General features: G+C 40.7%; 1 protein-coding gene across 3 annotated transcripts in view; it reads right to left on the bottom strand.

Moving 5' to 3' along the window:
• The window catches only part of SRRD (SRR1 domain containing), a 31,914-nt gene that overhangs the window by 17,512 nt on the left and 762 nt on the right, over positions 1 to 13,640 (bottom strand). For all 3 annotated transcript variants that reach the window (XR_011994681.1, XM_072723125.1, XM_026002873.2), the window contains exons 2-3: positions 1,935 to 1,975; positions 98 to 357 (exon numbers count right to left, since the gene is read on the bottom strand). Coding sequence is in view for 2 of the 3 variants with exons in the window: in XM_072723125.1 (XP_072579226.1) it covers positions 98 to 357; positions 1,935 to 1,975 (301 nt within the window). In the remaining variant the exon portion in view is untranslated. The remainder of the gene's footprint in view (positions 1 to 97; positions 358 to 1,934; positions 1,976 to 13,640) is intronic.

The following is a 13,640-nucleotide window of genomic DNA, read 5'->3' as shown; positions in this document are numbered from 1 at the left end:
GCAGAAGGGAAGAATGAGTTCTATCAACCCAAAGATCTCGTGCATACCGTGTGCAAGACCAAGGGAGGGAGTGATTGAAAAGAATCCAAAAATTTACCTGGCACTTTTCCAGGAAGAGGAGCAAAAATGTTAGTTGGTATCTAGCTATGACACAGGTGGCAAAGTTCCCAATGCCATAACATACACACTTCCAATGGCAGGTTCCTGGGACCAGGGTCTCTCCTGGGATGGCACCAGGGGTCACAGCTGACTCATCTGGAGAGGAGTTAAGATGCAGGTTTCCAAGGGCTTCCAAAAGAGTCCCATCAGGGGCCTTCAGTTGTTCCAGATGTTTTGTAAGACAGCTGTTGATGGTTTCTGAAAGAGCAGGCCCCCAAACACAATCAGAGGCTGTGCTCTGACCCCATGAACCAAATCCCCCACAGATGTCCACAGACCCAGGGAGAAAAGGAGTAAGTCAGGAAAACTCAGCTCTTCCAGGAGAAGGCTGCAGGCCTCAGTCCCAAACATGCCTGGGACATGTGGCCACGACCAGCACCACTGGCTGTCGGGTCCCCTCCACGCACCCTGGCCTGCAACCTCAGAGATTGTTCCAGCAAAAAAATTGGTTTTATTTATGTGTACAGTTTCCAAGTGAAACTCTAATGTGAACCCTGTCTAATTTAGTAGGAGGTACCTGGTAAACGTGGGCTATGCTCTGAAGTACCTACTTTTTTTTATTATAACAAAGAATAGAAGAACAGAAGTTCTCAAAATCACACTATAAAAGGCTGGGAATAGGAATATTTACTGTTACAAGTTCAAAGAAAAACAAAGGTAGGCTGCAGCTTTTGGAGTCTAATGAAAAATACTGTTTAAATCTTTTCACACGGCAGTGAGTTCTCTTGTCTCTCCTTTTATTACACTGGCACTGAATTTATTTGAACAGATCTGTATACAGTACAGAAAACAAAAGGCCATGGTCCCATAGTAACATACTGATTTTCAACTTACTAGCAAAGATGTTTAAATAAGACCCCAGCTCGGAAAGGCTGGATGAAGAACTGGCTCTTTCAGTCCTTGCTGGTGAAAGTATTAGCTTGAAAGCTTTTTGGAAAAAACTTGACAGCAGATATCAAGTTGGTCACTGCCTGTCACTAAATAATTCCATTTCTGGAAATATGTCCTGAGAGGATCATCCTAAATTTGGTAAAAGCTTTACAGATACAGGTGCTCATTGAACAGTTAAGTGTAAGAACTAAAAAACCAAAGTAAACAAACTAAATGTCCCTCAATAAAAATTTTAACTGCTGTACATCCACTACCCGTATTAACATTTCTGTTGCCATAGACTCTGTTTAGGAAGAGGTTACAAGCGCATGAGGAGAAACAAGCCTATGTAGTAATATTGAGGGAAAGAATGTATGAAGAATAAATTTCAACAGCTATGGTGGCGATGGACATAGACTGCCTCCTGTGCCCAGGCAAGCACTGTCCTAAGCATTTAACCAAACAGCCTCTTTAATCTTCAAAACTATACCACAATATGCACATTGTCACCTCTCTTTCACAGATACAGAAACTAAAGGTCAGGGCTAGTTAAGTGCAAGACATGGTTGTGAGCAGGAAGTCAGAATTGTTTTTTTTTTTTTTTTTTAAGATTTTATTTATTTATTCATGAGAGACACACACAGAGAGAGAAGCAGAGACAATAGGCAGAGGGAGAAGTAGGCTCCTTGTGGGGAGGCCGAAGTGGAACTCGATCCCGGGACCCCAGAATCACGTACTGAGCCAAAGGCAGGCACTCAACTGCTGAGTCAACCCAGGAAGTCAGAATTAGAACCCAGCTCTGTGAAGAAAAGAATCACCAAATATGGACTGGACTCCTTTCTTTGCCCACATTCAGGCCCTCCTCCCACACGCTCCACCCTCAGTCTTGGCCATCTGGTACCCACCTAGTGCCAGACTCCAGAAATCAGACAGAAGCAGGTCCTCCCTGTTAAGAGAAAAAGGCATGGTCATTTCTCAAACTATTCTGGGTTGCCCTCCTGCCCAGTGACCTTCCTTCTGACCATGAGCTGGATGCAAGGAGGGGGACAGAGCACCCCCACACACAGCACCCACCCTGGAGTGCAGGAGGAGGGTTGCTGGAGGACATCCTGATTCCCAGGGAACTCTGGGTCTGTTCTGTATCCCGGTCCACACCATCACCTGGCACAGAGGCCGATCTCCATAAATAGTTGCTAGATGCACAGATTTAGCCTCTCTGAGCTTTAGTTTCCTCACCTCTAGAATGGGGAAAGAATCATAGTTATCATGCAGGGTTACAGAAGGGATCAAATGGGTCAACACAGAGCACTGGGCTTCACACAGAGCGGGTACTCAATAAGCAGTCTTTGTTATTACAAATAATTCCAAGGTGCAAGTAAAAGGAGATAGGGACACCAGTGTCTGGGCTTTCCTAATTCAAGTCAACTGGCTTATGCAAACCCAGAGTAGAACACAGTCAACAGTGGTTTAAAACAAACTCCCAGGGCAGCCCTGGTGGCTCAGCGGTTTAGCGCCACCTTCAGCCCAGGGCCTGATCCTGGAGACCCAGGATCGAGTCCCACATCGGGCTCCCTGCATGGAGCCTGCTTCTCCCTCTGCCTGTGTCTCTGCCTTTCTCTTTCTCTCTCTCTATGTCTCTCATGCATAAATAAAAGTCTTAAAAAAAAAAAAAAAAGGTCGAACTTTAAAACTATTAAAAAATAAATAAATAAAACAAACTCCCAGAAAACAACAACAACAAAAAAAACAAACTAAAAACCACAAACTCAGTGAATTGTCCAATCAAAAGACATACAATAGGTGAAAATACAATACCCATCCATGTGCCACCCACAAAGTCTCACTTCTGAAGTAAGGACAGCATAGACCAAAGTGAAGGATAGAAAAGATGGGATTTGTGTTCTGCACAAATGGGAGCCAAAGAGAGCTGCGAGAGCTATGCTTAGACAAAACAGAATTTAATAGGAACACATACCAACATCTGTGGGACACAGCAAAAGTGGTTCTAAGAGGGAAGTTTACAGCAATGCAGGCCTGCCTCAAGAAGCAAGAGAAATCCCAAACACACACCCTAATGTTACACCTATGACCTAGGAAAAAGAACAAACAAAACCCAAAGTCAGTAGTAGGAGGGAAATATCAAAGATCAGAACAGAAATAAATGAAAGAGGGACTAAAAAAAAGAGAAAAGATCAGGGTGGCCTGGGTAGTGCAGTTCGTTAAGCATCCTACTCTTGATTTTGGCTTGGGGCATGATCTCAGGGTCTGGAGATCGAGCTGTGCATCATTGGGCTCTGTGCTCAGCAGGGAGTCTGCTGGAGATTCTCTCTCCCTCTGCCCCTCTGCCTGTGTGTGTACTCTCTCTCAAATAAATAAATAAATCTAAAATAAAAGAATAACAAAATTGACAAACCTCTAGCTACACACACCAAGAAAAAAAAAGGGGACTTAAATCAGAAATAACAGAGGATATTACAACGACACCACTAAAAAAAAAAAAAAAAAAGGCTCAAAAGGACTACTGTGAACAGTACAACAATTTGGAGAGCCTCAAAGAATCAGCAATTTATTTATTTTTGTTTCAAGTTTTTAATTTAAATTCTAGTCAGTTAACGTACACAATTAAGGGGCACCTGGGTGGTTCAGTGGTTGAGCGTCTGCCTTCAGCTCAGGTCATGATCCCAGGGTCCTGGGATCGAGCCCCGCATCGGGCTCCCTGCTCAGCGGAGAGTACTCTTCTTCTCCCTCTGCCCCTGCTCCTGCGCCTGCTCTCTGTTACCATCTCTCTCTCTCAAATAAATAAAATCTTAAAACACACACACACACACACACACACACACACACAGTGTAATATTAGCCTCAGGAGTGGAAATTAGTGATTCAACACTTAATAAAGAACCCAGTGCTCATCATATCAGCAATTTAAAACCCCCCAAAAAGACAAGTTCCAGGACCAGACAGCTTTAATGGTGAATTTTACCATTCAGGGAAGAATTCATACCATCTTTCTTAAACTTTTCCAAAAAACAGAGGAGAAAGCTTCCAAACTCATTTGCTGACACCAGCATTACCCTGATGCCAAAACCAAACAAGGACACCCCAAGAAAAGAAAATTACAGGCCAATATCCATAATGAACAGAGATGCAAAAATGCTCAAGAAAATACTAGCAAACCAAATTCACCGATATGCTGAAAGGATCATACCCTATGATCAAGTGGGATTTATTCCAGGGATGTAAGGATAGTTCACATGTGCACATCAATCAAAGTGATACATATTAACAAAATGAAGAATAAAAATGTGATCAGGGCAGCCCAGGTGGCCCAGCGGTGTAGCGCCGCCTTCAGCCCAGGGCCTGATCCTGGAGACCTGGGATCGAGTCCCACGTCCGGCTCCCTGCATGGAGCCTGCTTCTCCCTCTGCTTGTGTCTCTGCCTCTCTCTCACAAATAAATAAATAAAATCTTTTTTTTTAAGTGATCATCTCAAAAGATGCAGAAAGCATCTGACAAAACTTAATATCCCTTTATGATAAAAATTCTCAACAAAGTGGGTATAGCAGGAACACCCCTCAACACATTAAAAATAAAGACCACATATGACAAGCCCACAGATAACATCACATCCAATGGTGAAGAGTTTCAACTATTATTATCTCCTTTAAGATCTTCTAAGACCAGGAACTTGCCTGATCTTTCCTTGGCACTTTTATTCAACATAGTACTGGAAATCCTAGCCAGAGCAATTATGAAAGAAAAATAAATAAAAAGCATCTGAATTAGAAAAAAAGAAGTAAAACTGTCACTATTTGCAGTTGACATAGTACATCAGGAAAACCTTAAAGACTCCACTGAAAAACTGTTCAAACTAATAAATGAATTCAGTAAAGGTGAAGGATACAACACCAATAAACAAAAGTTTTTTGTGTTTCTATACACTAATAATGAACTATCAGGGAAAAAAAAGTTAGGAAGATGATCCCATTTGAAATTGCATCAAAAAGAATAAAATACATAGGAATAAACTTCACCAAGGAGGTAAAAGCCTATATACTAAAAACTACAAGACATTAAAGAAAGAAATTGAAGACAACAGAAGTAAATGGAAAGACATTCCATATTCATGGATTAGAAGAATTAAAAGTGTTAAAATGTCTATACTTTCCTAAACCACCTACAGATTAAATCCAATTCCCATCAAAATTCTAATTGCATTTTTCACAGAAATAGAACAAAGAATCCAAAAATTGTCTGCAGCCACAAAAGACTGAATAGTCAGAGCAATCCTGAGAAAGAAGAACAAAGCTAAAGGCATCACACTGCCTGATTTCAGAATCTATTACAAAGCTATATATAGTAATCAAAACAATATAGTAGTGGCATTAAAACAGACACACAGATCAATAGAGCAGAAGAGACAGCCCAGAAATAAATCCACACATATATGGTCCAATACCTTATGGCAAAGGAGCCAAGAATATAAAGATGGAAAGAGGGCAGCCCGGTGGCTCAGCAGTTTAGCGCCACCTTCAGCCCAAGGCGTGATTCTAGGGACTCGGGATTGAGTCCCACATAGGGCTCCCTGCATGGAGCCTGCTTAGTCCTCTGCCTCCCCACCCCGCCCCTGGTCTCTCGTGAATAAATAAATAAAATCTTAAAAAAATAAAGGTGGGAAGAACAGTCTCTTTAATAAATAGCATTGGGAAAACCAGACAGTCACATGCAAAAGGATGAAAGTGCACCACTATCTTACACTGTACACAAAGATGAACTCAAAATGGATTAAAGACTTGAACGTAAGACCAGAAACTAACAGAAACATAGGGTGAGATGCCTGGGTGGCTCAGTGGTTGAGCATCTGTCTTCGGCTCAGGTCGTGATCCTTGGGTCCTGGGATTGAGTCCTGCACTGGGCTCTCTGAAGGGAGCCTGCTTCCCCCTCTGCCTATGTCTCCGCCTCTCTCTGTGTGTCTCTCATGAATAGAAAACATAGGGGAAAGCTACTTGATACAGGTCATGGTAATGATTTTTTTCCTTAACCTGATACCAAAAGTAAAGAAAAAAACCAAAGCAAAATGTGTGGGACTGCATCAAACTAAAAAGCTTCTGCCTAGCAAAGGAAACTATCAACAAAATACAAAGGCAACCTACTGTAGGGGAAAAATTTGTAGATTATGTATCTGATAAGGGGTTAATATCTAAAATATAAAGCACTCATGAAAAGCAATAGCAAAAACAAAACAAAACAAAATAGCCCCACGAGCAATCTAATTAAAAAATGGGCAGCTCTGAGTAGATATTTTTCTAAAGAAGACATATAGATGGTCAACAGGTACAGAAAAAGGTGCTCAACATTATTAATCATAAGGGAAATGCAATTCAAAACCACAATGAAAGGGACGCCTGGGTGGCTCCGCAGTTGGGCGTCTGCCTTTGACTCAGGGTGTCATCCTGGGTCCGGGGATGGAGTCCCGCATTGGGCTCCCTGTGGGGGAGCCTGCTTCTGTCTCTGCCTGTCTCTCTCTGTGTGTCTCTCATAAATAAATAAATAATAATAAAAAAAAATTAAAAACAAAAACCGCAATGAGACATCACTTCACGCTGTTAGAATGGCCATTATCAAAAAGACAAGAAATAACAAGTGTTGGTGAAGATGTAGAGAAAAGGAAAATCCTTGTGTAGTTAGTGGGAATGTAAACTGGTAGAGACACTATGGAAAACATTATGGAAGTTCCTCAAAAAAATAAAAAATAAAAATAGAACTACCATACGATTTAGCAATTCCCCTTCTGAGTATTTATCTGAAGAAAATGAAAACACTAACTCAAAAAAGTATATGCATCCATATGTTCACTGCAGGATTATTTACAATAATGAAAATACAGAAACAACCTAAGTGCCCATCAGTGGATAAATGGATACAGAAATTGTGGTATATACGCAAAATGGATTACTACTCAGCCACAATAAAGAATGAAATCTTTCCATTTGCAACATGGATGGACCTTGAAGGCATTATGCTAAGTAGGCCAGAAAGAGAAAGACAAATATTATAAATCACTTATATGTGGAATCTTAAAACAAAACACTGAGCTCATAGATACAGAGAACAGATGGGTGGTTGCCAGAGGTAGGGAGTTGGAGGTGGGAGAAATGGATGAAGGGGTCAAAAGGAAAAAGAAAACAAGTCCAATTATGGCATCTTTTTTTAAAAAAAAATTAAGTAAACTCTACTCCCCAGTGTGGCTCGAACTCACAATCCTAAGATCAAGAGTCTCATGGTCCAGTGACTAAGCCAGCTGGGTGCCTCAAATTAAAGCATCTTCTGATGCTCAGTGTTTCACGAAAGGCTAAAGTAATTTAATCTATGATAATTTAAGAGCTATATATATATTTGGTAAGCTTAAAAAAAGAAAGAACACAGACTTCAGAGTCATACACTCAAGTCTGTATCTAGTTCTGACATTTACTATGACATTGAACAAGTTACTTAACCTCTTTTGTGCCTGTGCTTCCCCAACTCTGAGGATAATATGAATATTTACTCTCAGAATAGCTTTTTAAAATTTTTAAAATAGTTTTTAGAATTAAATGAGATGGAGGTTACTTAAAATAGTATCTGTAACAGTAAGCCCTCAATAAATACTATTTTAAAAAAAATCTTATTTTGGGGGTGCCTAGTTGGCTCAGTCAGTTAAGCAGCAGACTCTTGATTTCAGCTCAGGTCATGATCTTAAGATCCTGGAATAGAGCCCAGAGTCCAGCTCCACACTTAGTGGGGAGTCTGCTCTAGGACTGTCTTTCTCTCTGCCTCTGCCTCTCTCCTCTCTAGCAAGTGTGTGAGCACGCTCTCTCTAAAATAAATAATTATGTCTTAAAAAAAAAAAAAATCTAATCCTAAAAAATAAAATAAAATAAAATAAAAATAACTAAATTAAAAAAATCTAATTCTGAACATTTGGCTGCTGCATAATCATGAGCATTATAACTTTTCATATTTGGGCAGTATTCCATAGTTTACAAAGCACTTTTATATACACTCTCTTATTTGAGTCATAATATGGTCCTGGGAGAATAATTTATTGTTTCTATTTTATAGAGAAAAAAACAAACTTAGAGAAAGGTTGTGCTTTGTTCAAGGTTGCACAGGTAACAAACAATCTTCTGATTCTCAGCCCAATGGAGGAGAAAAAAAAAAATCCAAACACTGTTAACAAAAGCCAAAACAGGGCATCACAGAATGATAAAGGAATCAATGCAATAAGAGGATACAATCAATATTTGTAAATATTTACCCACCCAATATAGGAGCAACTAAATATGCCCAGTAAATAGGAACATACCTAAAAGGAAAAATCGGCAGCAACACAATAATAGTAAGGGATTTTAATACCTTACTTACATCAATGGATAGACCATTCATACAGACGATCAGTAAGAAAACATCAGCTTCAGGAAACAAGTTAGACCACATGGACTTAACAGATATATAAAGAACCCTCCACCCAAAAGGAGACACGGAACACATTCCTCTCAAGTGCACATGGAACATTCTCCAGGAGATATCTGATGTTAGGCTACAAGACAAGTAACTGAATTTAAGAAGACTAGAATTTTCTAAAATGATGACTGAAATCCTATCAAGCAACTTTTCTGACCACAGTGGTATGGAACTAGAAATCAATTACTAGAAGAAAATGGGAAATTCACACACATAGAGATTAAACAACATGCTACTGAACAACCAGTGGGCCAATGAGCAGATCAAGAGAGAAACCAAAAAAATACTTTAGAGACAAATGAAAATGTAATAGTAAAATTTATGGAATGCAGCAAAAGTAGTTCTAAAATTGGGGCACCTGGCTGCCTCAGTTGGTGGGGCATGCAACTCTTGTTGATCTCATAGTTTTGAGCTGGAGCCCCATGCTGGGCAGAGGGTTTACTTTAAAAAAAAAAAAAAAAAAAAAAAGTCGTTCTAAGAGGGAAGTTTATTGTGACACAGGCCGACCTCAAGAAACAAGAAAAGTCTCAAATAAGAAAGCCAACTTTACACCTCAAGGAAAGAGAAAAAGAACAAATGAAGCCTGAAGTTAGTAGGAAAAAGTAAGTAACAGATCAGAATAGAAATAAAGGAAATACAGACTAAAATGTCAACAGAAGGATCAACAAAAGTAATAACTGGTTCTTTGAAAAGAACAAAGCTGACAAATGTTCAGCTAGACTCAAGGTTTAAAAAAAAGAATGAGGACTCAGAAATGAAAGAGATGTTCCCACTGATATTATAGACATACAAAGGATCATAAGAGACTACTATGAACAATTACACCCCAACAAGTTGGACAATCTAGAAGGATAAATTCTCAGAAACATACAACCTTCAAGACTGAATCATGAAGAAATCAATTCTGAACAGACTAATTACCAGTAAGGACATTAAATGAGTAATCAAAAACCTCTCAACCAGCAGAATCCAGGACCAGATGGCTTCACTGGTGAATTCTACCAAATATTCAAAGAATAATGAATACCAATTCTTCTCAAAATTTCCCATAACTAACTAACTAACTAACTAACTGGAGGAAGGAATGCTTCCCAACTCATTTTATGGGGCCAGCACTGCCCTTATCAAAGCCAGCCAAGATCCAGAAGAAAAGAAAATTACAGACCAATATCTGTGATGAACACATATACAAAAATCCTCAACAAAATGTCAGCAAACCAAATTCAACAATACAGTAAGAGAATCATACGCTATGATCAAGTAAGGTTTATTTCAAGGATAAAAGGGTGGCTCAACATTCACAAATCAACCAAAGTAATATACCACCTTAGCAAATGAAGGATAAAAATAGTATGATCATTTCAACAGATGCAAAAAAGCATTTGACAAAATTCAATACCCATTTTAAGGGGCGCCTGGGTGGCTGTCAGTTAAGCATCTGCCTTCAGCGAAGGTCATGATCCCAGGGTCCTGGGATCGAGCTCCGCTGAGCAGGGAGCCTGCTTCTCCCTCTCTTTCTGCTGCTTCCCCTGCTTGTGCTCATACATTCATGTTCTCTTTCTCTAATAAATAAAATCTTAAAAAAAAAAAAACACACCCATTTTGATAATAGCTCACAACAAAGCAGGTATACACAGAATGTAACTCCAGATAATAAAAGCCATATATAACAAGCTATGTCATATTCAATGATGAAAGCTGAGTTTTTCCTCTAAGATGAGGAACAAGGCAAGGATGTCCACTCTTGTCATTTTTTGCAACATATAGTTGGCCCTTGAATGACACAGGGAGAGGGAGTGCCAAATCTCTGTGCAGTTGAAAACCTGAGTATAACTTCTGACTCCCCCAAAACTTAACTATTAATAGCTTACAGTTGACTGGAAGTCCTATCAATAACATAAACAATTGATCAACACATATTTTGTATGCTATATACTACATACTGTATTCATAAACAAAAATACTAAGAAAATCCTTATGGAGGGCAGCCTGGGTGGCTCAGCGGTTTAGCGCCACCTTCAGCCCAGGGCGTGACCCTGGAGACCCAGGATAGAGTCCCACATCGGGCTCCCTGCATGGAGCCTGCTTCTCCCTCTGCCTGTGTCTCTGCCTCTTTCTCTCTCTGTGTCTCTCATGAATAAAATCTTAAAAAAGAAAAAAAAAAAAGACACACAGATCAACATAGCAGAAGAGACAGCCCAGAAGTAAACCCACACATATACAGTCCAGTACCTTATGGCAAAGGAGCCAAGAATATACAAGGGGGAAGGAACAGTCTCCTTAATAAATGGTGTTGGGAAAACCAGAGAGTTATATGCAAAGAATGAAACTGCACCATTATCTTATACCTTACACAAAAATTAACTGAAAATGGATTAAAGACTTGAATGTAAGACTTGAAACCATAAAACTCTCCGCAGAAGACATAGGGGAAAAGCTGCTTGACATAGATCCTGCCAGTGATTTTTTTGGATCAGACTCCAAAAGCAAAGGCAACAAAAGCAAAAATAAATAAGTGAAACTACATCAAACTAAAAAGCTTCTGCCCAGCAAAGAAAATCACCAAGAAAATAAATAGGCAACCTACTGCCTGGGAGATAAAATTTAAAAATCCTATGATAAAAGGTCAATATCCAATATATATAAAGAACTCATACAACTCAATTAAAAAAAAAAAACCGGGGATCCCTGGGTGGCTCAGCGGTTTGGCGCCCGCCTTCAGCCCAGGGCCCGATCCTGGAGCCCCGGGATCGAGTCCTGCGTCAGGCTCTCAGCATGGAACCTGCTTCTCCCTCTGCCTGTGTCTCTGCCTCTCTCTCTTTCTTTCTCTCTCACTCTCATAAATAAATAAAAATAAAATCTTAAAAAAAAAACCCAAACAATGTGATTAGAAAGTGAAAAGATTAATCAAATGGGCATTTATCCAGAGAAGACATACAGAGAGCCAATAGGAACATTAAAAGATGCTTAAAATCATTAATCATCAGGGAAATGCCAATCAAAACGAGATATCACTTCACACTTGTTAGAAGGGCTAGTATCAAGAAGATGAGAAATAATAAACATTTGCAAGGATGTGGAAACAAGGGAACCCTGGTGCACTGTTGGTGGGAATGTAAGTAGGTGCAATACTGTGGGTTCCTCAAAAAGTTAAAAATAGAACTATCATACAATCCAGCAATTTCTCTTCTGGCTATTCATCCACAGAAAACAAAAGCACCTATTTGAAAAGATATATGAACCCTCATGTCCATTGCAGCATTATTTACAATAGCTAAAATATGAAGACAACCTAGGTGTCCATGGAGGGATGAATCAGAAGATGCGGTGTATCTATATAAAATGAAATACCATTCAGCCCTAATAAAGAATGAAATCTTTTCATTTGCAAAAATGTGGATGGATTCTGAGGGCATGAAGCTAAATGAAATAAGTCAAAGACAAATATGGTATGATATCACTTAAAAAAATGTTAAAGATTATTTCAGAGAGAGAGAGGGGGGATCCCTGGGTGGCTCAGCAGTTGAACGTCTGCCTTCGGCCCAGGGCATGATCCTGGAGTCCCGGGATCGAGTCCCGTGTTGGGCTCCCTGCATGGAGCCTGTGTCTCCCTCTACCTGTGTCTTTGCCTCTCTCTCTCTCTCTCTGTCTTTCATGAATAAATAAATAAAATCTTTTAAAAAAAGAGAGAGAGAAAGAGCAGTGGTGAGGGACAGAGGGAGAAAGAGAAAGAGTCCCTGCAGATCAGGGAGCCCCACATGGAGCTCAATCCCAGGATTCTGAGACCATGACTTGAGCTGAAGGCAGATGCTTAAAGGTGTGTCTAAAACACCAGAAAAACTGAGCTCAAAGATACAGCGAACAGATTGGTGGCCGATGAGTGTGGGGGGATGAGTGTGAAAGGGGTGACAACGGCCAAAGGCTACCAACTTACAAATGTAAGTCATGGGGATGTAACTTATAGCACGGTGACTACAGTTAGTAACACTACTGCAAACTTAGAAGTTGCTAAGAGACTTCCCATCTTAAAAGTTCCCACCGTAACAAAAAGATTTTTTTGGAAAATAAAAGAAAACTGGATTTAAATAGAGAAGCAACACACTATTGTTCAGGGTACTCAGAAAGTACACAGAACTTCAAAAATCTGCACAGGAGGCGGCCCTCAACTGCTTCACAGAGGACAAAGGAGCGCTCTGATGTACTAGGAGTGCTTTGAAAACTGGTGAGTGGGGCAGCCTGGGTGGCTCAGCGGTTTAGCGCCACCTTCGGCCCATGGCCTGATCCTGGAGACCCAGGATCCAGTCCCACGTCGGGCTCCCTGCAGGAAGCCTGCTTCTCCCTCTGTGTCTCTGACTCTCTCTCTCTCTCTCTCTGTGTCTCATGAACAAATAAATAAAAAAAAACCTTAAAAAAGAAAACTGGTGAGTGCCTGCACAGAACAGCAGGCAGTGGATCACAGTGGTGCAGGAAGAAGCAGGGAGGTCCAGCAGATCCTGAGGAAGTTGAGGGGGAATAACAGTGCAGTGTATGGAAAGTGCCTGATGAGGTTTCCAAATCCCTGGGCCTGTTCCATCTCATCTCATAGGTGTCTTCTGAGATCCTCCAAAAAGTCGCTGCTGCTGGTTACTCAGGCTCCCAGTCAGCTAGGCAGCCAACTTCTTTTATTCGGTGGTAACCTCCTAGTCATCTATGTCTCTTGACCCTAAGTCTAGGGGAGAGGAGCACACAAAATTGGCCTGATTTCTCTCAGGTGGGATGGTCCTTCAGCTGTTGATCAGAACCACTAACAAAAGCTGTTAATGTTGGGCAGCCCGGGTGGCTCAGCGGTTAATCACCTGCCTTCCGCCTAGGGCCTGATCCTGGGGACCCGGGATGGAGTCCCACGTCGGCTCCCTGCATGGAGCCTACTTCTCCCTCTGCCTGTGTCTCTCATGAACAAGTAAATAAAATCTTTAAAAGAAAAAGCTGTTAACTGCAAGTGAATCAAGACAACAGTAGTAACAAAAACGGTGACATTTATTTCTCTGTGCTAGGCAGTGCCCTAAGCCCTAGGGTGCAGAGCAAAGCATGGAGGTGTGAGGGTCTGGGATAAGCCCCAACAACGGAGAGCT

Source organism: Vulpes vulpes, chromosome 10 (genome assembly GCF_048418805.1).
Source record: "Vulpes vulpes isolate BD-2025 chromosome 10, VulVul3, whole genome shotgun sequence".
Classification (NCBI taxonomy): Eukaryota; Metazoa; Chordata; class Mammalia; order Carnivora; family Canidae; genus Vulpes; species Vulpes vulpes.
Note: the sequence above shows the minus strand (reverse complement) of the source record. Positions and strands in the feature narration are given on the sequence as shown.